At 34.7% G+C, this 27,293-nt stretch overlaps 1 protein-coding gene across 2 annotated transcripts in view; it reads left to right on the top strand.

The window, feature by feature from the left end:
- The window catches only part of METTL25 (methyltransferase like 25), a 126,063-nt gene that overhangs the window by 7,399 nt on the left and 91,371 nt on the right, over nt 1-27,293 (top strand). For both annotated transcript variants that reach the window (XR_009543338.1, XM_060165092.1), the window contains exons 2-5: nt 11,472-11,636; nt 12,119-12,225; nt 19,562-20,161; nt 22,694-22,841. Coding sequence is in view for 1 of the 2 variants with exons in the window: in XM_060165092.1 (XP_060021075.1) it covers nt 11,472-11,636; nt 12,119-12,225; nt 19,562-20,161; nt 22,694-22,841 (1,020 nt within the window). In the remaining variant the exon portion in view is untranslated. The remainder of the gene's footprint in view (nt 1-11,471; nt 11,637-12,118; nt 12,226-19,561; nt 20,162-22,693; nt 22,842-27,293) is intronic.

Here is a 27,293-nt window from a genome sequence, read left to right as displayed (position 1 = left end):
CTGATTGAATTTCTGTATCAATGGGCAGAATTCAGGGCTGGCAGAGTAACTGGAAATTTAGGCTGGGGAGCGTTGGAAACAAATGTAACCACAGAGAGGATGAGCCCCCCAATCTGACTATCAAATCGACCCAAATCTTCATCTGCCTGCTGAACTACGCAGGCTCAGGGATACCCTCAGGGGGCAGGCTAATCAGCAACTGAGCAGAGACACCAGCTGCTGCTCACTGAGGGGGAGATAGATTTCAGTCTGAGTCCAAGCAAGTTCACTTCTTAGTAGAATAACAACAACAAAATCCTTAGAAAAACAAAATAGATCCACTACAATAAATTATCCACAATTCTGCTTTTCAACCAAAAACTACTAGATGTGCAAAGAAACAGGAAAGTATGACTCATACTCAGGAAACTGATTCCAAGTGAGCCCTGATGCTGGATTTAAGTAGCTGTGTTCAGAGAATTAAAAGAAAGTGTGACCCAAGGGGGGAGAAAATGAGTTAATAGGAGCCGATCCTGATTGGGCTCAGATGTTGGATTTAAGTGGCTATCATAAATATGTTCAAAGAAATAGAAGAAAACAGCCTAAGAATTAAAGGGAAACACAGTATTAATATTAATTATACGACCTCCCTTATAATTGTTTTCATTGGAAGCGTACACACTCATTGACAATTATATTGTTACACACGACCTGTTGCTGATGACACGCTCTCACACAGTTTCTGTGGGGTAGGAATTCGGGAACACATTAACGGATGGACCTGGCTTAGGGTCTCACGGTTTCACAGTCCACTTGCTGGTGGGGCTGCAGTTGCTGAAGTTGGTTGAGGTTGGGGAACTTGCCCCCACAACGTCTCACTCACATAGGGGGGTAGTTGGTGCTGCCTGTTGGCACAGGGCCTCAGTTTCTCACCATGTGAGCCTCTGTGGGGCTCCTTTCATGAAGGCCGTTGTGTTTGCACGATGTTCTTGTTTTTGTCTGTGCTCAGTCATGGTTGTGGACTTCGCATGGTCACAGACTTGGTCTGATACTGGTGTACTACTGTAAACGCTTTCATGTTTCATAGGGAAGAGTGTGGTCTGTGTGCCAGCGCCAGCTCCACCCCAGCTGTAAGCTGCTCGCTCTCTGTCACAGCTGATGGTTATTGTTGTTGTTGTTTTCCTTTTTCACAAGTGTATTACCAATCTTACAAAGTTGTAGTAAAGCTGAAAAATGATGTAATGTGGCTCCTCACATAGAACTGGGAATATAGCATGGATTCAATAAGTTGTGGCTAATAAATGATGAGGGCTGTGGTAATGATGATGTTGGTGGTGCTGGTGTAATTAGGTCTTTCTTTCCTTGGAAAAAATAAATTGTCAAGCACTTCTGGAAATGTATGTGCTCCTATAACACCCCATATACTCTCCCATATCAACACAGGTCATCCTGTTGTCATCGTCCACTGGCTTGGCCCTATCTGCAGCTAGATTATAAACTCTCTAAAAACAAAAGTACAGTGTTTGCCTTTTTCAGTTTTGTGTTCTTAGCACATTGAACAGTTTCTGCCATATAGATGAGTAAATTACTCTTGAAGATAGAAGTGAAGTACAGATCTATAAAGAATGTTATTGAAGGTACCCATGGAAATATGGTACTGAACTAGATAGCTATGGTGTGGTTTCTGTCCATATTATGTTTGTCATCATTGTTTTTGTATGACTCGATCCAACTCATAGGTTTTTTAACTTAATTTGCTATTCTTTTCCTGTGTGAAAATGCAGTACTTCATTCAGTACATTGAAAATTACAGAAAGATACCATGAGAATCTGGAGATAAAACCAAGGCAGGCATCATTTCAGGCTAAAATTTCTGAAAGTTTATCACATATATGGGTGAGATTAACCATCTGCAGAAAAAAGCCAGTAGTGATAGCTTCTAAATACTGATAAAACAAACAGTCTCCTATATCTCCTCTCAAGGATTAAGATTTTGTTTTCCCCACTTCAAGGGACCTAGGCTGTGTCCTTAGGAAGTAATGACTACATATATAAATCTGTAACATTCTCAAGTGAATTATCTTTTGGTCTTCAGGAGTTAATTGGTCTTCATAAGTATAGAAAAATCTTCCAAAAGGCAAAACGGAAGAGATTCTGAGTTAGGATAGCCAAAATACTTTATGAAACCAACATAGATCATGACTACACAGGCCGCTCAAACAGCTACCCAGCTTGCTTAAAATTTTCTTTAAGAATATCTGGCTTTATTTGTTCTAGTTGTAATTCTAAAATTAGGAGACGGTGTCTCATCAAATGAGTGATATGGGTTATCTCAATGTAAAGTAATAAGTTTATAAAGTCAGTTTCTTATAACTTTGCTTAGAATCAGTTGTGGAAAACCTATTCAGCTCTCAGGAAATCCAGGTTTCTGTGCCTGCAAAGCCATCCTCTGTGACTTTGCCAAAGCCCAGGGCTGCTCTAAGACTCTTTCAAAGCCTCCAGGGCCTCTCTTGACTCTCTTCTTTCAGCTTCTTGAGGCCCACATGCTACTTCTCCTGTTTCTTGTTATCGCAACTTACATGATCCTTACCAGGATTGGGTGCTGAATAAATGTTTAGAATTGGTTCCTTTTGGTGAGCATCTGCATAATTAATTTACTGTCATTTTAATTGAACAACACAGGAAGTTTTTGCCTATGATAGATTATTTTGTTGCGGTTTCTCTTAAAGTATTTTTATTGCACCTCAATAAATTAAATTGCTTCTTGGCCATTCTAAGTATTTTTTTCTTGGTGGTGGTGATGGTGGTGATTATGGTGCATTGAAATTGTGCTCACATTTAATCTGAAACACATGAAGCCAGAAAGCATGTTGGAAATAGAAAGTGAGAACAACGGAGAAATAATTAGTGTCGTCTGTTTTACTCTGTCGTATTTAACTTTTATCCTTTCACTTTCCATATGTATTTTCCTGAACTCTATTTTCCCTTTTTATATTTTTCTGGGTCTTTTTAGCAGACTTCAAGTGTGGAAATAATTTCATACAACAAAAAGATAGTGGCAACTGTCAGCCCAGTTCCTGGGTTGCTACTGTAATTATGGGTAAGGGTGACAAAAATGCAAACAAATCTTTGGGAACTCAGGATAATTTGTCATCATATTTTATTTATTTGATATATATAAAGTGCTTTCCGATTGTTCCTTTTAGGTAGGGCCATTTAGAACTTGAATTTATATTCTAGTTTTTAATGGTTACCCCCCCCAACTTCTGATTTCCCCCATATCATTCAATTATTAAGAAGTTTAGTAAAACAAAGTTCATGAAGATTCCTCTTACCTATGGCAATTTTTTCCCTCATTCTACTTAAATTATGCTTATATTTAGCCAATCAGAATAAATGTGTCTTCTGTTTGTTTAGATATTCACTTTTATGTTGCTTGGTACTTTAAATTATTTATTTATTTTTGTTAGACGGGCATTATCTAAAAAACTCAGACTAGTAACTTAGACCATCAACAATACGAGAGGATCTGTTTAGTACTAAAAATACTGGAGAGAAAAGTGTTATCTTTTCAAAGTTAGATTAATTTTAAAACTATGAAATTTATATTAAGAATTAGTAGCTGTCTACCAATGAATAAAAGAATAATTTTATGTTGTTTTAAATATTTTAAATGATCTCTAGAAGCCAGAGAAAAAGTACTTAGTTGAATTGTCTGTTATAATATTAACATTGGGTAAAGTAAAAGTTGAGGAAGAGTAAAAGATAGTGATTCTTAATCTCTTAGGTCGCAAATCCCATTAAAAGGCTAATTCAAATGAACACTGTCATACCTCTTCCTTAAAAAGAGGCATATATGCTCACACATAGATGTAAAACTTTACAGATAGCTTTCGGTGATTCATAAGCTTCTTTAGCTCTTAGACCTCAGGATAAGAACCGCTGGTTGAAAGCATTATTAGTATTACAAAGCTCTTTGACTTCATCTTGCTTTAGACCAGCACTTGTACTCATTCTTCTTTTTCTCCTCGTCGCTTTTTGTTCCTTATTATGATATATATTTTCAAACATTTCTTTAACTAATCTTTATGAAGTTCTGAAACTTCCCTTGTGAGGGGAACTGCATTTCCGATATAGCTGCAGAGTATTAGACTGGTATCTTTAGGCAATACCAATAACAATTACTGAAAATGAATTCTTCCCTCTTTCTTGATCATTAAAATCAGAGTGGCGAATGTAAGGTTTAGGTGGGCATTTTATTTGTTTTTTCTCTATTGCAGTCACCTTACATAATGGTCCCTAAAGAATAAAATTGATCTGGTTTTTATGAATTATACACATCATTTACAAAAATTAAACAAGTAAAGAGCAAGATCGGAGCAAGATCTGCTGGAGGTATGGTAGGAATTAGAGAAAGTGTATATTTAATGCAAATTCCTCTTGCAGGTTCCTTTTACTTGGCACATGATTATAACTGAATTCAGTTGAGTAGAATAGACACACATCTATTTTGTGTTAATGTTGAAATGTAAGTAATGGAGTTTAGAATAAGAATAGCAGATGAAATTAAACTCACGTTAATGAAATGTACAATGGAAAGAAGTACAATTTTAAGAGACAGGTGTGACTTAATTTTACTCTCTCAAAATCCCTTATTAGTAATTTAATTTTACTTACAATTACTGTTTATCTGGGACAAAAAGTCCTTTATTTTTCCTGCCTCAATAATAAACAAACTGTAAAGTCTTTTTTTATTCTTGAAAGCCTGGAAGTCTAGGCCCAAGTCAATGTGTGTATAGAAAGGAAATACTGGTCTTCTCAGTAAGAGATCAATGGCAGCGTTAGTAACTAAGATACTGCCATCCTTGAGGCACTGTGGGGCAGTGAAGCCTGCCGTGGTGTTCAGAAAATGGCAGCAAAAATAGGAAACGAGATCTCTGAGGTGGGAACAAGAGAAGAACAAAAAGATTGATTTCATAGCACTTACTGCTCTGAAATAGGTTCGTTTTTATTCTTTACAATTATAAAGCAATTTTTAAAGTTTTAGAATCTAACATTTATTTTGTATTTTGCTAACAAAATCATATTTGGTTTATTAAATTGAATTTATTTTTCAGAAAATGTTTACAAATATTTAATTTATTCTTCAGTGCTTCTAATTTTAAATGGAGTTTGAAGTTGTGGAATTTCTAGTAATCTATCTCTTGGTTTTGGTTATTTTCTGAAAACAGAGACTTCTGATGTAGGAAATTAAAACACTATAGTAAAGCAGACTTGAAACTATATTAGGTCTTCAAGGCATGGTCAGGATTATAATCTATCTACTGAATTTCACTTCAAATTTAGTAAGAAATATCATTGGTAATAAAATTTCTCCCTTGAGCTTTCAAGCTGATTCTAGGACATGGTGTCCACTGCTAACCACTGGGCTCCCAAACACTGAGAAATTCTTGCTTTCAACCTACTTACACTGTAGAACCCAGTGCTGGCTGTTGGACTTGCACGTTGTGTCTCAAGTTGCAGCTTACCTGTCCCTAGTCATGCTTTCATTCTAACAATGGAGGGCTTGCATCCAACTTCCAGAGCCCAAACTTCCTTTCTCCCAGCAGGCCCCGTGTTTAGAAACTGAATGTTTGTATTGATCATTGTTTCAAGTTCTTCTCTAGTAGCCTATATGGTATTCTGGGCCTAAATATTTGAGTATTTTCTGCCCCACATTCTTCCAACAAAGTCCCAAGTGCTGTGTTAGGACACTCAGTTACTTAATTCGGACTTTGTGCTTTGGGAGTTGCCTACTATATTCTAGGCACTGTTTTAGGATGGTGTGTGTGTGTGTGCGGGTGTGTGTGTAATTAAATACTTACATGTATATATGTATATGTACATATTTAAATATATGCCTATGTGCATATATATGTGTACTCCTTAAAATACTGTAAAGGAGATATTTGCCCCCATTTAATAGATGAAGATATCAAGTCTTAGAGCAGATAAATAGATTGCTCATGGCCACAGAGGGAGAGGCAGTCTGAGAACCAGAATTCAGACCTAGTTCTTGCTCATTCATTTACCCATTCATTCATTGAGTATGTGCTATGACAAGCATCATTCTAGGTTCTCAGGATACAGCAGTAAACAAAAATATGTCCTCTTGCATGTTACTTACTATGTCAGATGGTGATAAGTGCTATAAAACATTGATACAGGATCAGTGAGGAATGAGAGTTGAGTGAGGTTGCAGTTTTAAATAGGGTTGTCAGAGAAGTTTTCACTGAAATGGTGACATTTGATTAAAGACCTAAAGGAAGTGAGAGACAGAACCATGAAACTATCTGAGAGAAGATGGTATCAGACAGAGGAAAAAACAAGTACAAAGACCTGAGTAAGCGCATCCCATGTGGCATCTCAAAAGAATTCTAACTGGGAATTGCTGAGCCCTCTGGAATCCACACTGAACATTCGTGGCCCACATGCCTTGTAAGTGATAAGACACTGTATCCCGTAGATGAATCATGAGTTGTTAACAAATTAGCTTTATCAGGTTCAGTTATTACCTTGCACATCGTAGGCATCCCAGAATTGTTTATTTTTTAACAAGTTTATTTTTTATATACCAAATCAATTTTCTAAACTTCTGTTTCTTTGTATGATATTTTTATTTTCCTTCAAATTAAACTATGAAAAGGGTTTGTTAGAGTAGTAGTACTGTGGTTAGATTTTCCTGTTTTTATATTTAATTTGATTTCTATAAAAACTTAGTTAATGTGAAAATGCTTTTGAAATGGTTCCGTGTAATGGAACGTTCAGTGTAATGTTAATATTGGCACGATAAGGATATGCATATCAATTTTTGTTAATTATATCATTCTTTCTAAGAGCATGGTTTACATGTTGAGATAACATTCATATGCAGCCATAAATTATGTTGGAGCTTATGCAAAAAGTTTCCTAGTACATAATGGAGTCATAAATTGACTTATTTTAAAAAGCAACAGTATATATTCTGTTTCTTCCTTAAATAGATTATAGGGTTATGGATATACTTAAACATTCATAAAATTTAATATATCCTATATATAATTTTCATAGTTCAGCAAGACAGCTTTAACTTTTGACTGAAGTCTACTAAACAAGTATAAAAGATTGAAGCCTAAAGTCAACTGTTGGTAGAAGCCAAAGCCTTAAAATGTATAATTAAACTTGCATTGAATATAAGTAGATTTTCATTTTAGAAAACATGTTCAATTCAGCTCAGCCAGCACTTACTGAGCATTCTGCTATGGGAGTTCTATTGATAAGGAAAAAAATCACTACTGCGGTAACACTGGTGGTACTAATAGAGTTTGAACCGCGGTGGTGATGGGGGGGAGGGGGGGGTCCCAAATGAAAGACATTTTTACATTAGGTTTAATGGGTGACTGGATATGTGCATTGAGGGTACAAGGAGCATTTAAGATAATGTAGACTTTTAACTTCGGCACTGAGTGACTGATGACACTATTAAACAGGATAGTAAATAGGAAAAGGGAAAGGTTTGGTGAGCTTGAGAACTTACAGTTCAGTTTTGGGCTTTTTGAATTGGAGACATCTGTAGGACATGTAAAAGTGAGTCCGTAACATTTCTATGTCCTTGTGAAGATTGTTATTAAGAGGGCACTGTTGATTTCTTCTTGAAATTCTAGACCATAGGACATTTTTAGGGTGTGTGATAATAACAGTAGTGACCTTTGCCCTAACCCCTGTAACACAGTTAAACGTCAGAATTTAGCACATAATTGTATTTTATATCACATTCTAAATGTTTTAAATCACTTTTGTCTCACCTTGTGATTGTAAACATTAGGGCTGAGATGAGGTTTTATGTTCTTCTAACAGGCTCAGAAGTACTGTTGAAGTCCCTGTAGTGGCCTCAGTGAAAACTACTACCCCAGAATCTTCGAATTTGTTTCTCTCAGTGAATCTGGTGACGCTACAGTAGTAAATGTATTGAGGAATTGCTTTCGTTCATCCCTTCATTGATTCCCTACTTACTGAATACCTGGTATATGCAAGGTATTATTGCCTTACAACTGGGCATGAAGCAGTAGGGATACTTTGTTTCTAGAAATAGATAACTACAACAACATCTTATCATAAAAACTTTTAATTTTCTTTTCAGAGACTTATCAGTTGTTTTAAATGTAGAAATTACTCTTTTTACTTCATGAAATCTTAAAATCACTTCTGGTAAAGAGGGGGGTGTTGAGGGGAGTGAGGGAAGTGAAAGAATTAAGAAGATAAATGAGTTTGAAACTGTCTTAAAGATATTACCATGTATTGATCTCTGCCAGAGGGAATTCTTGTTAGACCTGATTCTGACAGTCAGTCTGCCTAGCACTTTTTTAACTGCTGTCTTTCCTGATTTCATTTGTTACTCACTGCAGTGGCATGTTGATCGAATGTGGGAATTAAGAACAAGGTCTGCCCACAGCCTTGGTTCACATGCCTTGCTACTTAGTGTTTGTGCGAACCTGGCTAAATTGCAGCCTCTCTAAGTTTTGGTTTCTTCCTCTGTAAGTGGGGATATGAGCACGATGTAACTAGCTTATAAGTTCGTTCCATTAAATGTCAACTGTTTGGCACAGTGCCTGGCCCATAGTATATGTGCAATAAATGTTAGCAATAATAGTGGTGAGATAATTGTGAATCCTAACAGTACTCTGTCTTCCTTAAAGTGCTAGATAATATTCAAGTAAAATACCAGACATTTAGTTTTGAAATTTTTTTATTTTAAATGTCAATATTATATATTCATTGATTGTTTCTATTTTATTTTTAGCTTTGAAACATTATTATTCATTTCTCTATCTTGAAATTTTCATAATCCATGTATAACCTTTCTACCTTTCCTTGTATATTGATCTCTGCTGTAAAAAAAAAAAAAAAGGATAGGGATATACTGATATCATATTTAATAGAATTAACTTCTCCCTTGCCTCTCTGGTGCCTTTGCTCCCTCATGCCCAAATAACCTATCTTGTAAGAAACTTCTGTGGGTGTACAAAAAATAAGAATAAATAAAGACAGAGCATGTAATAAAGCAGAACAAGTACTTCCAGTAGAGGGAGATATTGGCAAAACAATCAAACCACAGAATATGCAGGTGCAATGGGTATCAAATTTAAAAATGAAGCTTTCCCTGGGTAAAAAATTTAACTAATTAAGAATTTAAGTAATAAGTTGGGTAACACTGTGGTTTTTATTTTGCTAGTTGCCAAACCCAAACTCAGTGTGCAAGTCTCTGGGAATGCACTATGAGTACTACAGATACTATTACCGTCACCACGGAACTTTCCTCACATACTGTTTCAGAGATAGAAGTAAAGACAAGATCATTGACACCTCTCATCTCTCTGAATCTCTAAAAATCGCAAGTAATGGAGGTTGTAGGCTGGATCATTTGAAAACAAAGTTACAAAAGCTATATTTTCATAATTCAAAAAGATTTTTTTCACAGAGTTCTAGACTATCTGAATAAACTGGTGTAGCCTTAAGTGACATAAACCAATGGACTGAATCAGAACACTATCGTTTTTATAAAAGGAAACATTGTTAAAAATTTAATATCTTTGCAGTTTAGATCTCCAAATTTCTGAAATTACTAGGAGGCCTATAATTAAAAGCAAATTAACAACATTAATTTGGCTTGGATTGGAATTTTTTCAAATATTTTTAGTAGGATAGTTAAATTGATTTGAAGCTTTACTTTTCCAACAGAAACATCACATTTCTTTCTGTTGGCAGCACTGTCCAATAACTGACTACTATAATAGCCCCTCTGCACTTTGAAATTTACTACTCTTATTCTATCACATGCTAAGAAATTGCCGCCCTGGAACTTGGGGATGTTGAGACTGCCCTTAAACCTGAGAGGCTCACTTAACAGTTGACTGAGTTTTCCCCTCTGTATCATGCCTAAATATTTTGATGTGGATTTTATTACTTTTTGGCTGCATTAGTAAATTCAGTTTGTAAAATGTCGAAAGAACTTTATATAATACACAAAATGTATCTTAAATAAACGCACTATAGTAATCTTGTAGTTTAAATTTCTATTTAATAGATTCAGAAATGGAAGTTATACATCTCTGCTGATTTTCTAGTTAATTAATTTGGTAAACATTACTACCATCAACTTAATAGATATTAGCTTTCAAAAGGTACTGTCTTAAACATGTAGTTTTTAGTTATTTAGCATTCTGCAAGCCTTCTTCAATTTTCTTTTAATTTTTGCCAGGGAGCATCATTGTTTTTTGTATTTAAGTAGGTTTTTATAATTTCATAGGTAACTTTGGAGTTCTTTGAACTACTAATACATATCAGAATGCCTTTTTTTAAACCTTCATAAATAAATTAATATGCATTAAAAATGGCTATAGGAAAATGAAACTGAACAAATAAAAAGCAAATCTGTACTGATGTGTATCCATTAGAGTAGTTAAGATTATGCTACAGTAATAAGCCTAAAAACTCAGTGACTAAAAACAATGAAAGTTACTATTCATGTATGCCACATGTTCATTGTAGTTTGACAGCAGTGATGCCTTTGTTGTCGTCACTTGGGGACTCAGGCTGAGGCAGGTTCTATCTTGACAATTGCAGTTCTGGGCAAAGAAAATGTAGTGACTCTTTTGATATTTTTAAAACTTCTGCCTGAAAATGGCATAGTTCACCTTGGCGAGATGTAACCACATCTGAGTTCAACAGGGTGAATGATCCTCACGCAGAGAGGGACACTGGATGTTGCAAACAGTGTGGCAGTTTACTCTTCTAAAGTGAGCATTCAGCAACTATCAGTAGTTTCTGTATGAAGCTTAGACAATGTCTGGTTTGAAACTGACTATGGGAAGAAAGTGAACTGTTTTCACCTAATCATAACCAGATTAGTTTTAGAAGTTGTATTGACAGTGCGTTGAACACATATACACACACGCCCACACAATTCTACATGGTCCATATGATGCAGGAACTGTTTTGCAATAACATTTATACCATTGAGAATATTGCTGTTGTTCTACATGCAGTGTGCACAGGGAGTAACGACATTTGATGGACTGACCTCCTTTAAATTCACAGTTGTACGTCAGCCAGGACCATTCATAAATTTAATGAGTGCATTACAGTTTAGCACGGTTTTAAATTTCTTTCTGTCTTTCTTTCTTTTTTTTCAACTTTTAAAAACACAACAAAAAGGCCAAATTTTAATTTGGAATCTAAGTGTGTATAATGGTATAGTGTATTAAAGAGAAAACTGGCTGCTACAAATAGCTAATAGTTTAAATAACAAATATAATGGAAGCATTAGTGATATTGCCAAAATTCCCACCAAAATGAAAATATTATAGTTTGTTATAAGATCAGTGATTTTTGTTTTTTGTTTTTTAAATCTCCAACAAATTAGCTAGTGATTATTTATTTTCTTGCTAACAATTCTTTTTATCTTGATTTTTTAGATATTACTGATTTTCCGAAAATATTTTGTGAAACTTCCCAGAAGCTGGTGAGTGTGGAAGCCTTCGCTCTGGCTGCTAAATATTATTCTGTACAAAACTTGGGAATATGTACTCCTTTTGAACAGTTGCTTGTAGCCCTTCGTGGAAATCAAAAACAGAGAACTGGTAGGTGTGTTTGTGTGTGTGTATGTATGTTTTTTAGGCATTTAGAAGCAATATATTGTTCATATATGTATATATTTCCAACATTTTCTTAATTTATTGTTAGACCTTATATCATGAGCCCCGATACACTGATTTGTTCTAAATGAGTAGGTTTTCTTATGTACCATATTAAACAGAAAACTTAGGTATAGATCTCCATATTTTTTTCCTACACATAGTCTAGTTATCAGTCTTTTCTTTTGTAGTTAATTGTTTTATATTTCAAGGAACATTTTTAAGAATGTTATATGAGTCTTTTCATTTTATTAATTCAAATTTGATTCATAGCAGCTAAACTAATAGAGATCCATCTTATAGACACCGCAATAGGATCTCTATTATTTTCATATTTAATTATAGAAAACATGAGCATCAACTGATGATTCTTATTAAGTTTTGTTTCTTTAGTAGCAGTACTTTAATTTTGTTTTATTTTTGTTCAGATGAAAATGTGAAGCTAGATGAGTTTATGAATTTGAAAAAATCTCATGAAGTTCAGGCAATGTCAGAGCTCATCAGCAGTGTTGCTGATTACTGTGGAATAAAGCAGGTAAGAGTATTTCCCTATATATTCATGTGTTTAAATTATTGCCATTTTGGGGGGTATCATTCAAATTTCCTTTTCTACTATCACCGTCTAGCCTTTAAAATGTCATTAAGTAATAGCTGATGTGAGATGTCACATCACATCTGATCCTTTAAAAATGCTCTCATTTCCCAATATACTGCAATAAAAACAAATTTATACTAAAAATAAGATATGACTGTTAATGTTCTGCCACAAATTTCACTCTTTCCAGAGTAGATAGAAGCTATGTAATTCTCTTTTTCTTATGTTGTAACTCCACTTTGAGGCAGCATTATGAAGATGGCATTCTGCAAAATTGTTTACCACTAGGTGTTCTCAAGGACCTGGGTTACCATGCTGTGGTCTGGGGCACCTGCGTCATTATTGTAACATAAAGAAACTTGGATTCTTTCATAGTGTCAGAATTATAATGCATTCCTGTTGTAAAAAATAGCCTTTATGAAGGGTAGTAATGTCTGAAAATAGATGTTAAAATAAAATCAGTGATTGCCTCCATTGGCCTATAAAAATAGTAAGTTATTTTTCTTATCCCTACAAGAACATCTATGGGGGTAATGGAGGATTTTTTCCCTTCTTCAGTTTTTATTAGGTGTTAGAATCTTTTCCGTGTATTCTTTCAGACTTGTGGAGAGTTTGAAATTGATTAGAAAACGATCACAGCTTGGGCCAGGCATGCAGAACCACTTATGGCAACATAGATCTCTAGAGTAGGAACTAAAAGGCAAGAGCCGAGGTAATCGTTTTCAACCTTTTCTCCAGTGTATCATATCTAAGCAGTACCTATCAGGATCGGTAACGGGCTCACCATGACAGTAATACTCAACCGGAGTAAAAAGGGCAAGTACACAGTAAAATTTAACAAACTGCTGCTGTACTAACACATGGATGAATATTAGAAACATAAAAATGGTTGGGAAAAATAAGCAATTTACAGAAGACTATGTATTTTATGGTATCATATTTAAAAAGCTCTTAAGCAAAATAATGGTATATTCTTAATGCAAAAAATATATGCAAAAAAACCATTAAAGAAGCAAGGGAATCATAAACAGTAATTTGAGAATAGTTGTTACCTCTGGTAGGTGAAGCAGGGAGATGGGATATGGAAAGACAACATAGTTATATGAAATGGAAATACTAACATTCTAGTTCTTAGGATGGCTGGTGGGTTCATGGTTATAGCAGACGCTACTGGAGGCCTTATTCAGAAACTCTTGGGCCTCACCATTTCATGGTGTGCCGGGCTGCTTTCTACCTGGCAGTTTCTACATTTCTTTTCCTGTGGGTTTTTTCTGTCTGCTGAAGCATGGCACTGCCTGCATACAAGTTCTGGGGATTAATTCCTCCCTGTGAGCATCCTTGAATTAATGACTAATACACGTTGATAAACAGATACATCAACTCCTGGACTTCCCAGGTGGGGTGACTATGAGCTATGTGTTCTACAGTAGCTCTCCAAGTTTCTCAGTGTGATTAAACCCAGGTTGTCCTAAAGTGGTATTTTGCTTAAGAACATACCATTTATTGGGCTTTCTTCCTTTCTCTTTTTTCTCTTCTCTATTTCCCTGTCAGTGTTTTCTTCACCTCCCAAATAAATCACTTATACTTAAATCTTTGAGGGGTATTTATTATTGTGCTTTATAACTTTACATTTCAACTACATTTATTCTTTTATTTATATGAAATATTACACAATAAATAACTAAATTAATAAAGTGGATTTATTTTATTTCTAAAGTGCAGAGAAAAAAATTTGAAATAGCATAATGTTTCATGTTAGACCTTCTCTAAGGGAGCTTTTTTCATAGTGATGGAGATTGTTTCTAGTGAGTGAAAAAAACCTGTATTAAAGACTTACAGGGTCTTTCTCTTGAAATTACTTAATAGCAATATTTGATTCTCAAAATAGTTAAGTTTGAAATGTATGACGTGTATACTATTTTTACTTTTAAAAAGCAGATTTAATAAATGTAGGTTTCATGGGGATAGTTGGAAACCCAGATACTAAAATCTTAACTTTACTAGTGACCAAAAAGAACTAGAGAAGAAAAAAAAACAATTGGTTTTTGCCTCAACCACATTGCTCCCTACATGCCAAAAACCTTTGCCTCTCTCATCCTCATTACCAAGGCTTCTTACTTCTTAATTTTTATTTCTAAAATATGTTCATTCATTCACACTTGGATGCATGCGTTCATTTATTAAATATTTCTTTGGCTCCTACCATGTATCAGGTGCCGTTATAGATGCTGAGGATACAGTAGTAAACAAAACAAATCTTTGCCTTTATGTCATTTATACTCTAATGAGGAGAGATGGATAATAAAATCATTATAAGTATATTTTATTGTATATGTTGATATACTTTAAGGAGAAAAAAAAATAAAAAGGAAGTAGCTAATTCAGGGATGGGGTATTAAAGCTTTTGATTAGGAAGAGAGGGGCAAGTAAGACCTCATTGTAAAGATAGCATTTGAGTTAAGACCTCCTTCAAGAGGTAAGAGAGTTATCCATTAGAATATCCAGATAAAAAATTTTTTAGATGGAGGGAATAACACATTCAGTGGCCCTAAAGCGGGAATATACTTGGGGTATTCTTTCTTTCTTTCTTTCTTTCTTTCTTTCTTTCTTTCTTTCTTTCTTTCTTTCTTTCTTTATGGCTGCTTTGGGTCTTCGTTGCTGCGTGTGGGCTTTCTCTAGTTGCGGCGAGAGGGGGCTACTCTTGGTTGTGGTGTGCGGGCTTCTCTTGTTGTGGAGCATGGGCTCTAGGCACGTGGGCTTAGTTGCTCCGCGGCATGTGGGATCTTCCCGGACCAGGGCTCGAACCCATGTCCCCTTCATTGACAGGTGGATTCCTAACCACTGCGCCACCAGGGAAGCCCCACTTGTTGTATTCTTGAAAGAGCCAAGAAGCCAGATTAACTCCAGTGGTGAGAGCAAGGACAGAGTAGTAGGAGCTGAGGTTGGGGTGGCAGAAGCAGGTCATGAAGTTGTAGAGTCTTAGAGGCCATTGTGATGATTTGGGCTTTTGTCCTGAATGAGATGGGAAGCCGTTGGAGCCACTGGATCACTCTGACTGCCGTGTTGAGGAGTGTTATGAAGCAAATATTGGGTTGGCCAAAATGCTTGTTCGGGTTTTTGTAACATGTTACAAAAAACCCGAACGAACTTTTTGGCCAAGCCAATATTTCCATTACCTTTGCACTCTTCGCCATAGTCTTTGTAAACATTCAAGCTGGTCCTTTTCAGAAATTAGCTCATATGTAAGCATGAGCTTCCAGAGTTGAGGCAAAAAGCTTAGTAACAAAGGAGGTTAGTAGCAGGAGATAAGTTTAGGGAAGTGATGAGAGATTTTACTTAGAGGCGTGGTATGATCAGTCTTTGTTTTGCTCTCTTGAAAATAGACTCAAGGAGGGAAGGTGAGAGCAGGGAGATCATTGAGGAGGCAGTTGCAATAACCTAGACTTAGAGTGCAATTGGTATGAAATACCCTTGGTAAGACTAGGGATTTTTTTCATAATTCAGGTGGAGGGTATGAGAGAAAGAAAGAAGTCTTGTTCTCCACCTGGGTATGGAGATACTATTAACTGTGATGGAGAAGATTATGGGAGGGGTAGGTTTTACAGAGACTATCAAGAACTTAGTTTTGAACATGTTAAATTTGAGATGCTTATAAGACATTCAAGTGGAAATGTTTAGGTACACTGTTGGATATGAGTATGAAGTTCATGGTAGAATTCCATACTGGAGTTATAAATTTGAAAGTCATTAGCTTATAATAGTAGTTAGATCTCCAGGTCAGTCAACAAAATATAACTCTCCTATCTGAAGTATAGTACCATACTAATAATAATATTAAGAAATGTAATCACTATGTGTAGCAATATTTCTGTGAGAAAGTCTTCTAAGCAGAATTAGGAAACAAAGAAGATACCTCCCACCAGGTATTACACTGGAGACTCCTCTATCTTCAAACCTATAAGATGATCCAGGAAGGAAAAGACCGTTGTGAATAAGGGGTAAGAGATCAGGATTGTGGAGGTTTTGCTACTCAGATAAGAGAGTTTGAAGGCAAAAATATGTATGATTTATGTAACCTTTTATTGCAGAGTTTGCCATTCTCTTGCTAACACTGTATATATTACTGAAAGGCCAATTTGGAGAGGGATAAAAATCAATTTGGGTCAGTAAGATATAAGTGAGCTGATAGATTTTTCTAGGAAATTTTGCCTATTACTGAAAAGGGTTTCAGATATTATATTGTGAAGACATGATTCTTAGATTTTCCCCAGCCATCTTGCAACCAGAGGAATTACAGATACGTTGGCCCAAAGGCCGTATGTGGTTGAGCCTCTGGTTAGTTCAACTACTCTACTGCCAGATTTCTTAAGTGAGCTGAGAGTTTTCTCAGTGATGGAAATTTGATATTCTGTTACTTGCAGCCAAAATTTTTCTCATTCACAAGTGGAATCGTTATATGCAGATCTTGGAACAAACTCAATTACCTCTTGGTAAGAAAACATCTGTATTGGGGGGAACAAATGTCCTGGTGCTTACAAGCAACCCATTGGTTGCTAGCATTAAGCTGCCATTGGCATCAGTGAATGTGTTTTTGTAGAAGGAAGGGAATGGAGAGCTTTGCTTTCTCTAGAGATTCAGATATGGGGAAATTGATTAATAGAATTTCTACTCTATAGCCCTTGTATTCATGAGTATGGTATCTTCAGTTAGATTGTAGTTCCTTAGGATCAAGATATATAATGCTTCTGTATTTCCCATAATACCTAGCCTAGAGATTAACATTAAAAAGGGGGCATAGGGAATTATTTGTAAGCTAGACATCATTTATTGGAGTTTTACCTATTAATTGCAATTTTGCTTGAATTGAAGTTTTTGAGGATTTCATTGATGATATGCATTATTTCAAATATAGGAAATTTTCCTTGAGTGGCTCATATTTATGTCAGGATTTAATTGATTTTAGGAATTAAAGATTAGATATAATGAGATTAGATAATGATTTCCTATGATAATATTTCTGTAATCCATTTATTTCTTATGAAATGACATGACAATACAGTAAACAATCTTGGTAATTTTATATGTCTTTTATCATTTTTAGTTTTATTGAGGTATAATTTATATATTCACCAGTTCTAGGTGTACACTTTGATGCATTTGGTAATTGTATGCAGTTGTTTAGCCACTGTAATAAAAAATATTTCTGTCACCATAAAAAGTTTCCTCATACCCTTTTGCAAGATATTTCCTCCTCCATTCTCAAGGAATTACTGCTCTGCTTGTAGTTTTGACTTTTCTAGAACATCGTATAAATGGAATCAAATAGTATGTAGATGTTTGTGTTTGACTGTCCTTTAGCGCATAGTTTTTAGAGTCATCAATATTTTTATGTGCATTGACTCTCTATTCCTCATTTTTGGGTGTAGTATGCTACAGTATAGATATACCACAATTTGTTTTTCTATTCCTTGGTTGATGGATATTTGACTTGTTACCAGTTTTTTTGGCCGCTATGAATTTATTCACATACAAGACTTTGTGGACATGTTTGCATTTCTCTTGGGTAAATAGCCCAGAGTGGGATTTGTAGGTTGTATAGTATAAGTGTATGCTTTAACTCTATGGTAAACTGCTGATGTTTTCCAAAGTGACTGTACCATTTTACATTTGTGTGTATCTCATTATGATTTTAGTTTGCAGTTCCCAAAAGAGTAGTGATATTGGGCATCTTTTTATAGTGGTCATTTGTATATCTTCTTCTGTGAAGTGTGTGTTCAAATGTTCTGCCCATTTTTTAATTGGTGGCTTGTCTTATTATTGAGTTGTTAGAGTTCTTTATATATTCTGGATACAAACCCTTAGATATATGTTTTGCAAATATTTCTTACCCTTTTTAACTATGTATTTTGAATAGCAAAGGTTTTAATTTTAATGAAGTCCGTTTTTCAATTATTTCTTTGTAGTTTATGCTTTTTATGTCCTACATAAGAAATCTTTTTCCCTCCCAATGTCACAAAGATATGCAGGAATTAAAGATATGCCTACTTGGCATATGACATGCAAAAATCTTTTTTTTCCCATACAGACATCCAGTTACACCCACACCACTTGTTGAAAAGACTATCTTTTCCTTTGAATTACTTCAGTTGTTTTGTCAAAAACCATTTGACTATATAACTGTGGGTCTATTTCTGGACCCTGTTTATTCCATGGATTTATATATCTATTTTTATACCAGCACTACACTATTTTGATTACTGTAGTTTTTTTCTTTTTTTTTTGTGGTATGCAGGCCTCTCACTGTTGTGGCCTCTTCCGTTGTGGAGCACAGGCTCCAGACGCGCAGGCTCAGTGGCCATGGCTCACAGGCCCAGCCGCTCCGCGGCACGTGGGATCTTTCCCAGACCAGGGCATGAACCCGTGTCCCCTGCATCGGCAGGCGGACTCTCAACCACTGCGCCACCAGGGAAGCCCTGATTACTGTAGTTTTGTATTGATTCCTGAATCAGTGTAAATCCTCAAATTTTTTCTTTTCAAAATCGTTTTGGTTATTCTAGGTACTTTGCCTTCTCATATAAACTGTAATATCTGCTTATGAATTTTTTTTAAAAACCCTGCTTGAATTTTGATTAGGATTGCATTGAATCTATATGTCAGTGTGGCAGAATTGCCATCTTAATATTGAGTCTAACTATTTCATGAACATGGTATATCTTTATTTAGCTCTTTTAAATTTTTCCTATGCAATGTTTTATAGTTTTCAGTGTATAGGTCTTGCATAAGCTTTGTTAAATTTATTCCTAGATTTCTATTTGTATGCTATTTTAATTCAATTGGTTTTAAATTATTTTCTAATTGTTTTTTACTACTGTGATGCATATGTTCTGATGGTTCATTATTCATTTCTAATGAGCTTGCATCTTGACACATTGCTAACTTGACTTACTAGTTCTTTTAACTTTTGTATGCATTCCTTAGAATTTTCTACAGATACAATCATGTCATCTATGAAGAAAGACAATTTTACTTTCAATATTTATGTCTTTTACATCTTTTCCTTGACTTATTATTATACTGCTTAGAACTTCTCTTAAAATGTTGAATAAAAATAATGAGAGTTGTTGGTTTTTAATAGTAGTCAAAAATTAAAATTAAAAAAAGCATAACAGATTGTATAAATTATACATTCCTTTACTTGCTTTTTAAAAAGAATATCACAAATGCTTTCTATTACCATCTGACTAAAATCCTTTTAATTCATTCTGGTTTTCTTTAGATAATTGACCTGGGTTCTGGAAAAGGCTACCTAAGCTCCTTTTTGTCCTTGAAGTATGGCTTAAAAGTTTATGGAATTGATTCCTCAAATACCAATACTCATGGAGCTGAGGAGAGAAACAGGAAACTGAAGAAACATTGGAAAGTCTATCGTAGACGGTCAAAATTAGATGTCAATGGACTGGCATTACAAATGACAAAAGAAAGGAAAGTGCAAGATGAAATTAAATTTAAAGCCGATATTGAGGGAGTGTGTAACAGCAATACTGCAAATCAAGAAAAGATGTCGACCTCGGACTTTCTGCAAGATTTTTCAGGCTCTGTAATTTCTAACATCAGAAAACAAATGGAAAACCTACATGTTTACTCACATCGAGAAGAAAATTTGTGTTTTGAAAATACCTTTTCTCTTAGGGACCTTTTGCCTATTAATGCCATAGAACCTACTTCTTCATCCCATATACCCAAGAGAAAAATGTCTGAAGCAAATAAAGAGAGAAGAAAAATGACATCAAAGTCAAATGAATCCAATATATATTCACCTTTAACATCTTTTATCACTGCTGATTCAGAACTACATGATATTATTAAAGATTTGGAGGTAATTTTATTTTTTTAATTCCTTAATTTCATTTATATATAAAGGCTCTAAGACATAGAATTAAGTTTTAATGGTAGCTTACATAACCTGCGCATCTTATTTGATTACATTAATATAAAGGACCAAGAAAATAAAGTTATATTCAGGATTTCATGATTTCCACAGCTATCAAAATCTGACAGTCTGACAATTATGATTTTCCAGAAGGGAGTACCCTCCACTCATTTGTAAGCCTAAATTAAACAGAAGTACTAATACAAAAGCTGGTCAGCTAAGTTCTCGTTATACAATTTATGAGTTATTAAAATTCCAATCCAAGAAAGCTCTTACATTTTATTTAAATTTGAGGTAAAGATGTACTTAAGGCAATATTATGTTTAATGTTAGCCTTGGTAACCAAATTTGCAGTTTTCTTGAGCAAGACCAACTTCTGTGTATTCTTAAAAAATTTGAACTTTTTCTAAAGTACATGTATGTCAAGTTATGCAGAGATAATATATCTTAAAGGCAATATTGTATGTGAAAACAATATTGTAGAGGAGTTTTTAGAAATCATTTGGCCTGACTCATTGTTTTAAAAAAACAGGGTAGCCTTTGAAGTTATAATATTCTACTCTTGTTAAATTTTTTGAAAATTCTTCCCTAAAGAATGAATAAACAAAAGATACCAGAATTCTTTATAAATTTAAATCCTTGTTTGGTAGCTAACCAGTGTTTTGTTACTTTGTCATTTTAGAATGGGGAATTTTTCTTTTTCCCTGATATTTCAGGATTTCACTAATTATGGGAAACCGGTTAATCCTCATTAATTGTTTTTCCTATATATGAAATCAGTAATTAAGTTATAGCTTAACCTTCTGTTAGGGTTAAACAGCCCCAATTACTTTAACCTGACTTAAAAATGTATATATTTTTAGTGCTTATTATCATATATTTATGTTTTTAAAAGTCTTCTGGAAAATATATGATCAAAACTATATGCAGACTTTTATAAGAATTTGACTTATAAAAGATATGCTGGAAGATTATTTCTTGGGTCCTTATTTAAGTAGCAATTTAATAACCAGAATTAACCAATACCTCCCATCTCCTCCCCTCTCCACTCTACAACACACACATACAATACTTAAATATTTTACTGTTAGGATAATATGCTGATTGTGTATTTTTGTTTGCCACCTGCTGGTATTTTTAACTAACCTTGTGTGATGAATACACTGCAAAATGAGATTAAATATTTTGGTGTTATCTTTAGGGAGAACTAGCCTAAAAGAGAGAGATTTATGTCTTTGTTATCTACCCTTAATTAGCAATAAGCCCTTTCTCTCTGAATTCCTTTTTTATTTATAACATTATAATGTCTAAATAAAACCTACCCAAACTATGTAATCATTGAGAAAAGCAAAATAGTTGCACAACACTCCAGAAATTGTGCTTTGAAGAGAATGTTGGTTGAAGCGACAGAATGTTCTATCAGGTTGAAGCAACTTACAGGTACAGTTATTTTCTTTAGAAAGGTAACACTTCAGCTCTGTCTATGTCTACATTATATGGGCTAAAAATCACATTTTTGGTAAAATAACTTAAGTGAAAAAATTGTATTTGTTCTGAAGATAGTTATAAAAATATACTTGATTACAACTTAATGTCTATTATTTTGAATTTATAACATGATGATGATGATGTAAGAATAGAAGACGTTTACTGAATTTTACTGGATGCCAGAGATTGTACAAAGTCATTTACCAGTATTAACTTATTAAAGTCTTGCAATAACCCACTGAGGTGAGATACTATTATTAGCCTCATTTTACAGAAGAGGAAACTAAGGAACTGAAGAGTTAAAACAAACAAACGGTATATTGATCAAGATTCTGTGAGTCCATGCCTATGCACCCATTCTGTATGTGTATACATCTAAATTACGCTTTGGATAATTAGGAGAACATTTCATAGAATTTTTACATAAAATTCGTGTTATAAAATTTAGAACAAAAACTTTATATTGAATTTAATCTTGTCATATTTGATGCAGTGAATGAACTAAGTAAACTTTTGGTGTTGGAGTAAAAATGCCTACTTAGCAACACTTAATTTTTTTTTTATGACAATGTTTTATAAGTTTCGATGGGTGTGGGTGAAGAAGTGAATTTTAAAAATTGACTAGTAAGGTATTAATGTGTCTCAAATCATAAGTTTGTCCTAGTAATGCAGGCTACGTTGTATTGATCCAGTGTTAATTTGAGTAGTCATTAAGCAAATATTAGTTGTAAAAGAAACCAGAGAAAATTCAAATGGGTAAGTAACCAAAAACACTAGAAAATCAACTGAAAGTTATGTCAGTTTTGGTAAAAGATCGGTCATTTTGCCTTTAAAGGCAATAGTTATTTGTTATGAAAATAAAAGACATACAATACTTTCTAGGTAAAATTTCATCATTTTAAAAAGCTCTACATCTTCTAATAAACACTTAAATGTTTTTTAACCCTCCTTTTAATTTCCAAAATTTATTTTTTCTTCTCATTTTTTAAGGATTGTTTGATGGTAGGTCTGCATACTTGTGGTGATCTTGCTCCAAATACTCTGCGAATATTTACTTCCAAGTCTGAAATCAAGGGAGTTTGCAGTGTGGGTTGTTGCTACCACCTCTTATCTGAAGAGTTTGAAAACCCACATAAAGGTACAAGTTCTTCATATCCCATAATTTTATTTATTTGAGCATAATGGCTGCTTTGTTTCTCTCCTTTTTTTGTTGTTGACATTACTGTCACTTTGAATTAACATTTGAGATAATATCTGATATTCTTGCAATATTAGAAATGTTACATCAAATGAAATTTGATGAACTATCACTTGCGTTGTATTTTATTATAGATTTTTTAGTCATAGTATGGTCTTAATGAATGCCGAAAACTGCAAATATGTGAAATTTTTGTGTGGTGTATTTTTAGAGAACTTCGGTTTAAAAATATTTGTAAGATATACATTTACTAAGGTAGTAAAGCTAAGTTATTTTGTCATAAATATAGAATGGACAAGGTTTGTTTTCATTTCCAAAGCCTCAATTTTGTAACGAATATTGATATTTGTCCCCTCAAAAAGTTTCTTACTGTAGTTTGAAGGGTCAAAATACTATGATTTTAAAAAGCTAGAAAACTGTGCAATTGTATGAAAACTGTGCTCCCTGGGCTGAGAAGGTGCCTGAGGAGCAAAGTACAGAGTACGTTGACAGGACTGAAAGCACCTACATCCCTTCATCCAGAGCAGCTCCTGAAATTCCTCTCTTTGATCCATTTTATATGTTATATCTCTTATTAGACACATGGCTTCAAAACCACAGGTTCAGGTTAGATGGTTATCTATTAATATTAGCAGTTCTCTTTTCTGTTAGTTTAGTGAAGTGTTTATCAACATCCAGTGTCCCTTGCTAAGAATTTTTAGGTCAGGAAGTTGTGTGAATATAGATGGTATTGCTTGCTCTTTTTCTCAATTTTAAAACCCAGATGACTGTAAAAATTTGATTATTTGTCATTTAGTCATTTCCAACAGGTAAAAATGATGATTGTATGATTCTACTGAAAATTGCCTGGGTGAAACAGGTCATCCTTAAAACTGGCAAAGGTTTTTGGGGAAAAGAGTTAATTGAATTTGAATTTTTTATGTCAGGGTTCTAAAAAGTATCTTTTAGGAAAAGTACACAGAAGTAAAATTGTCCATATATAGAGGTACACAGAGTGAGAGAAAGAAAGCAAATTGGCAAAAAGTTAACAATAGTTTAATTTAAATGAAGAATATATGTTTGTCATGCCATTATTTCCAACTTTTCTCTAGGTAAAAAAATTTTCAAGATAAAAATTGGGGGGAAAAGTGAACCTAAAAAGTCATTTATTCTAAAGTATATACCCAAATATTTACATTAGTTTTTAGCCCTTTTTGTGCATCTTTCCTAAAAGAAATGAAAAAAAAATACTTTAATACAATCATAGTTTTACAGCTTTTAAAATATTAAATGCAAAGTGTTTTCCTGGATCAGCAAGCATAAAATTTTGGGTAGGGAAGTTTTTGTTCTTAGTTCAAGAGCTTCCTGTTCTATACATACAATGAAATGGGTTTTTTTAATAATTGGCTTAGTTCAGGGTAGGTGTAGCTACTCGGTGTGTCTTTCAATTCAGAGATACTGTCTTACAGTGTAAGATCTTTAATTTCAGTTGCCCGCTTCCTTCTTTCACTTTATCATCATGCCCCCCCAAATGCCTTCCCCTTCCAAAGGGCCTCCCTCTCCTCTTTAGGTGATACATCTTAAGTCTGCCATCTCTGGTTGGGCTGGACCGTTGCAGCCATTGCTCAGTATCGTCAGGTCTCAGACCTAATCTCTGTACTTTACACCATGAGTGGGATCCTCTCTTTTGGCAGCACGCTCTGTTCTCTGTCATGCACATTTTTCTACATCTGACTCTCCTTCTGGAGTGATCTCCAGACCTGGTTCTGCTGGCTTAAGATGTTTATTTCTTCACTTACATTTAAATCAAAATGCGTAGTGTACATGTGGCTTGTGAGTAATTTTATCTATTCTCTGTCTGGTTTTTGTTGAGTATGTAAAGAAATTCAGATTTAAGTGGCTGTCGTTATTTTATGACAACCAGGATATGTCATTGGTACATTTTTCATCTGATGTCTGGTTCTTCAGTTCTGTTCTTTAAGGGGGTTGGCAGAAGCTACTTGCCAGGGTAGGAAAAAAATTAAGAGAGTGACCAGTTGCTCCTGTGCCTGTCCATTTTCTGTCAGTCTTTAGGTACCTTTTTTTTCCCCTAGTCAAATAGTTGTTTAATATTCTTAATTATACTTATTTATAATGTGTTTTAATAAAATGTAAACAGACATAAGGGAAGATATATATTTTTAGAGCTAAGTAAAAAGATTAGAAAAAAAAAAAAGATTAGAGAGAGACCTTTGGGTTATGAGACTTTAGTTAACTTTTCTAACACACTATTGCATTAAATTGTTTCGAAGAATTTATTGACCAGGTGTTCAGACTGAAATGAGAAATATCTTTGAATAAGGCATATTCAATAGAGAGGCCTTTGCACAATCTGAAGGAAGAAGAAGGGTTAGTGCATCCACATCTTCAGCCTCTCCCACTTCGTTTCTGCCATGGAAAGATTTGATAGATTTATGAGTAGAGTGTAGACACTAGTTTTTATTCACTTTTGTATCTTCAGAACTAAGCACATTGCCTCAAACATGGTTCATGTTGATCAGTGTTTGTACAATGTGTGTTGAATAGATAATTGAGTGGCAGTTACCTTGTTCACTGCATCGATAGGATGACTTTGGGCCCAGGACTCAGGCAAGAAAAAGTGTTGGAAAGGTTTGTTAATGACAGTGACTGGCAGCCACAAACTCTCATTTTCCCTTCTTACAGGCAGAGTTAATTCATGGAAAGGCCTTCCTGTCAAAAATATCTTAACCATTGAGAATCATTGAGATTATCAGGTAAACAATACTAAGCTTAAGTGGTTAAAGCTAATAGTAATACCTTAATGTTATTTGATTTCCTCATAAATACCTGAAAAGAACAGAGGGCTGGGAACCTTGCTTGTCAGAAAAGCAAAGAGTAAGCAGGAAGAAACAGGACTCAGTGATATGATGCATTAGGTGAATATGTATGCAATGTGAATACCTTCAAATACTTTGGAAGGAAAGAGTTGGAAAGCCAAGAGATAGGAGAAAAATAAGTGATAGGAATAACAAAAGCAACCTTGGTTCATGTTGCAGTTTTGCCTAGCTTTGGACTGCCACATTTTCTCATCTCAAAAACCAGCTGGCAAAAGTCACTCCCTTCTCTCTTTCCCACACCCCTGTTTCCATTTTTCTTGCCTTATCTTGGCTATAGTAAAAGGAGAGAAGATATGAACCATCTCCTGCAATTTTTATAACAGTGTTTCTCAACTCTGGCTGCCCAGTTGGATCGTATATGACAGTTTCGGTGTCTAGATGCCTGGAACCCACTTCTGACCTTCTAATGTATAATCTCTAAGGGTGGGATTTGAATATAAGTATTTTTAAGAAGCACTATAGGTAATTCTGATGAACAGCATCGTTGAAAACAAGTGTTTGTTATGGTTCCTAAGAAGACAGAATTTTAGAAGATGTTCTATAGAAATATATTCAAGGTTATTCGTAGTTAAACTCTCCCATGCAGAGACTTAGGTGGACTCTGCTCATGTGCTCGTTTGCATATCCAAACCAAAGGCTGAACCCAGAAGGGTCCACAAGGGTATATCAGAGTCTAGAGTGCAAAGTAATTAACCACTCCCCCAAAAGTCCTTGAAGCATAGAGCTCAGAGTAAAAACCCGGGGAAACCAAACATAGAGGGCATAAATGCACAATAAAGTTAAGGTTTAGAAACTAGACAAAATCAAGGGGAGAAATGTAGAACAAGAAAAGAATGTCCAAGATAATTATTATGAGCACCACTAGAATTTTGATAGCTTAACTTTACTGATGAGCAGTGATGTCTGTGTGTGTGTGAAGGCAGACAACAGCAAACAGTTTGTTCTTGTCTATTTAGCAGTGACTGTTTGCAAAGATGGAATATGGATGTGGTCTTATTTTGTATATACGGCATATGCTATATAGTCCTAGTATTCCTTGCTAAAATAGAAATCCACCACTGTACAGATCATTATATTAAAATAACTAACTTATAGGACAAGGTGTTCGCATGGACAAGGTTAGAGTATTTCCTGTCACATGTCTAGGACTAGGTTCCATGGAGTTATATTTCTGAATAATCAAGTATGGCATGTGTCTCTCCCTTCATATCTTACACACCTGCCTCTAACCCTCAGTTTGTTTGCACAGCTGTTTTTAAGTTTGGATTGGGGCAGTGTTGCCCTTTGGGATGTAAATTTGAGTTATTAATAGTCCAACATAGTACAGTAGAAAAGTCTGGTATGTACACTGCAACTTTTTATGATGATGTGTACTATGTAAACAATATGTGTTTTACATGAATATGTTTACCCAGTATGCTGTGGTAGACCATAGAGGTGGTCTGTCATGAATGTTAATTTTCAAAAATACCTCAAAACTCTCTGAGCAATTATGAATACCAAAGTTCTACCATAT

The sequence above is a fragment of the Lagenorhynchus albirostris genome, chromosome 11 (genome assembly GCF_949774975.1).
Source record: "Lagenorhynchus albirostris chromosome 11, mLagAlb1.1, whole genome shotgun sequence".
NCBI lineage: Eukaryota > Metazoa > Chordata > Mammalia > Artiodactyla > Delphinidae > Lagenorhynchus > Lagenorhynchus albirostris.
This window is presented reverse-complemented; position numbering and strand designations above follow the sequence as displayed.